The 3,545-nt window shown below is 44.5% G+C and overlaps 1 protein-coding gene across 1 annotated transcript; it reads left to right on the top strand.

Annotated features, from left to right (window-relative positions):
* Nucleotides 1-16: 16 nt before the first annotated feature.
* FAM72A (family with sequence similarity 72, member A) lies at nt 17-2,984 on the top strand. The gene is made up of 4 exons (XM_009997522.1): nt 17-51; nt 684-761; nt 1,861-1,985; nt 2,890-2,984. The coding sequence occupies exons 1-4, from the start codon at nt 17-19 to the stop codon at nt 2,982-2,984; spliced, it is 333 nt and encodes a 110-aa protein (XP_009995824.1).
* The last annotated feature ends 561 nt before the right edge of the window (nt 2,985-3,545 follow it).

Here is a 3,545-nt window from a genome sequence, read left to right on the forward strand (position 1 = left end):
CAGCCCCAGGAGGGGCATGGCAGGACGGGCAGCCGGGCTGCCCCTCGTCTGGCAAAGCAGGAGTCTGGTTGAATCACTCTGTGAGGCCTGGAAGGCACAGGGAGCTCCCCCAGCTTCTTTCCTCAGCAAGGATTAGGATTGGGAACAACCAACTGTCAACAGAACAAACCTGCTCCTGCGCTGGCAGCAGCAGGGCCTGCTCCTGGCTTTCCCACAACAGCATTTGAATGCGAAGGGAAATCAGATTGCAAAACGAGACCTTAATGAGAAAGCAGGGGTTAAAAAGGAGATAAGGAATCAAAGGTTGGGTTTTAAATGCCCGAGCCTTTAAGCTGTTCTGTAATCTCTGCTGAGAGCTGCCAGGAGCTGGGTCCGTGATCAGCTTCCTGACTGGCAGGGCCTGCAGGTGTCAGTGCCAGGAGCAGCAGGGCTTTCTGCTCTGCTGTGAGAGGACTCAGAAGAGGTTCATGTAACACCTCGTGGGTCTCTTTCTGTTTCCATCTGAGTACAGCTCCTGGCTGAGAGGGAGCTTGAAACCTGCGGTCCTGGGAACATTTAAAAAACATACAAGACTGAAACTGTAACATCACTTTGTTGTGACTTCAGACCTTTATTATCATAACGTTGCAGTTGTAATCACAGCCACACCTAAACTTGTGTATTTTTACCTTCTTCCCACCCAGGACTGTTGATTTCATCGGGAGCTGCTATTTTACTGAGATCTGCAAATGCAAACTGAAGAACATTGCATGTTTGAAGTGGTAAGAACACCCCCCAGTGACACCCACACCCCCTCACACACACCACGACACCCTCACCTTCTTGCTGCCAGGCAGGAGTTCAGGGATGAAGGAGCAGATTGCACACTGCACTTTGCACACTCCAGTTCAGATTTAATGCTGCTTGATGGAAACTCAGCCCCCTGCTCCTGGGCAGGGCTGCCAGGCTGTTTCTGTGCAGGTCCCCAGTGAGAATGTGACAACCTTGTCAGTTGTCTGAGTATATAGGAACTCTTGCATGTCACCTGCCTGATTAAATGTCTGCTCCAACACTGAGATAATTGTGTGAATAAGGCCACAGTAAGAAGCAGTTACTCATATTCTAATTGATAGAACATCCTCTTGGCAGAGCTCCTTGTTGCTAGCAGATGGAACATGTTGTCACTGAAGTTCTTGGAGTTCTTTTATCTTCTTTACTAATGCTTAATATTTAAGAATAAAAACAACTCTCAGATAGCTCCCAGTTATTTGAGATTATCCTTTCAGCTTTACCATCAAAACTTAAACCTTGTTCAGATGCCAGCAGTGGGTGGGGGGTTGATAGAAACACAGTATTTTGGTTTTTAGACAGAAGTAGAGAAATAGAAATGACTCAGAAAGTAGAAAATTGGTGGTTGTAGGTTTCAAACTAGTAGAGTAGATGAGGCTTTGATGTTCTCAGTCTCATTACTCCTACTACTGATCCTCTCCCCTGCACATGCTTCTGTACAGGTGGATTTTGTGTGTGTGTGTGATGAACTCCTACATTGATTCCAATGGAATCATGGGCCTTCCACAAAAAAACAAACAAAAACACACACCACCATTTGTTGGTATATAAACTACTCTGCATTACACAATTTAGGTTACTAAATAGTTCTCTGTGCCAAAGATCTAACACTCAGATATTCTGCAACTCCTGGCAGATGTTCCCTGAATATTTAAGATGCTTGTTTAACTATGTTCCCTTAACTTGATCAAAATAGGAGCATTACATAGTGGTCTGGTGCTGTGGTTATTTAACATCAATTTGAGCTGGAAAAGCCAATGTTCTCTTTTCCTCAGGCATTTGTGTTGCTCATGATGTCACTTGTCTTTCTAGTGGCAACGTTGTGGGTTATCATGTCATTTCTCCCTGCAAACCCTGCCTGCTCTCCTGCAACAACGGCCACCTCTGGATGTTTTACAGCCAAGCAGTCTTTGGCATCAACAGACTAGACCCTTCTGGTAAGGAACACATCCTCCTCTTCCCTAAAATCTTGAATTCCAAGTCCTCCTCCTAACGAGGCCTCTCCATATAGTTGCAGCATATGGAGGGAATGTAACATATGGAGGCAGAAGGCAAGTGTTACTGCTCTGCTGATCCAGCAAACTGCTCGGGGGGAGGTGGTTGGAGCTACTTTGTAAAGGAACATTTCCGAGTGGAGATTTATCTTCATCAGAAAAATTAACCTACCCCTTTTGTGGACAGAAGTCAGGATTTTCTAAAGCAATAACCAGTACAAACACAGGCACCAGCTGCTATTTATAGCAGAAGGTAAAGCTCTCCTGGGCTGTTAGGCAGCTGTCCAATGGGCACTCTTTTGGGGTGAGTCATGGTGTCACTTTGACCCTATATAACTGAGTCCTCATTAGCTCAAGCTGAATTTCCAGCTCCTGCTGGCCAGTTTCCTCAGCTAGGTGTTGTTTGGGTGCCAAGTGTCTCATGTAACTTGCCTGGAGTCCTCTGGAGTGCATAACATTCTGACAAGTCACTTCTCCTTGCAGATGGAAGTAACTTACTGCCTAAACCTGTCAGTGGCACCTGCACTCAGAGCAATGCCTTTAAAAATAAATCAGCCATGAGGGGATTATCAATAGCTACAGGAATTAGCTATATAAATACATCTGTGGGCAGGCACTTCTTCCTTGAACTGTGCTGTAAACAATGACACTTAAAAGAACATTTTGAAAGAAAAATAGGAAGTAGTCTCAGTATCTTTATCATGAACAGGACTTACCAGGTTTTGCAATGATTAGTAATTTTCTCTGAAAAAAAGACAGTTGTGCAACTTGAAAATAAGGTCACAATCCAAACCCACCTTTTTTTAAATTTCCCTTCTCCTTTGTCTCCTCACCTCCTTCCCACCAGGTGTGAACGTTTTGCTCTGGGGCAACTTGCCAGATTTGGAAGAAAGCACAGATGAAGATACATCCTGCATCTCTGAGGAGGAGTATATCAGATGAGTGTTACTGACAGAATAATCCAGGATCTTTCCCAGAATCATTGCCTTGCTGTTTGCTTTGGATTATTCTTTTTTCACTGCTGGCCTAGAGCTTAAACAATACAGAAAACCAAGAAATCTGGAAAACAGTCCAAAAAAAAAGGAGTGTATCATCTTCCTCTTTCACTGTAACCTTCCCTGGACTCTTAAATCTGACTGGAGAAGTGCCTTGGTTAGACCTGGAAATGCAGCTGGAAGGTGCATTTACTGAGGTCTAGGTCTGCTTTGGTTTTCCATTTAAGTCTCAACAGTTGATAATCCTTCTTTAACTGCATCTTTTCTTCTTTCCTCAAAGAGTATTCACAGAGCAGTCTCAGTTGCTGCCAGTTTCTTAAAAATCTGAAGAGACAGGCTGGGTGATGAAGCTCTAGAATAACTCTGCTTTTGTGGTCACATGGACCTGGAGCTTCTACTCTGAGTACACAGAGTTGCTGAACAAGTGGCTTGAAGTACTGGAGGTTTGGCTCTAGGATCTGGCTCTCCTGCTCTTCACCTCATTGAGCATCTGAGACATACTGGGATG

The sequence above is a fragment of the Chaetura pelagica genome, unplaced genomic scaffold (assembly GCF_000747805.2).
Source record: "Chaetura pelagica isolate M959 unplaced genomic scaffold, ChaPel_1.0 scaffold215, whole genome shotgun sequence".
Classification (NCBI taxonomy): Eukaryota; Metazoa; Chordata; class Aves; order Apodiformes; family Apodidae; genus Chaetura; species Chaetura pelagica.

Coding starts and splice junctions, on each gene's coding strand:
- FAM72A (XM_009997522.1), top strand. CDS start 17: ATGGCAGGACGGGCAGCCGGGCTGCCCCTCGTCTG. Junction 52..683: donor GCCGGGCTGCCCCTCGTCTG/GCAAAGCAGGAG, acceptor CTTCCCACCCAG/GACTGTTGATTTCATCGGGA. Junction 762..1,860: donor AACATTGCATGTTTGAAGTG/GTAAGAACACCC, acceptor TTGTCTTTCTAG/TGGCAACGTTGTGGGTTATC.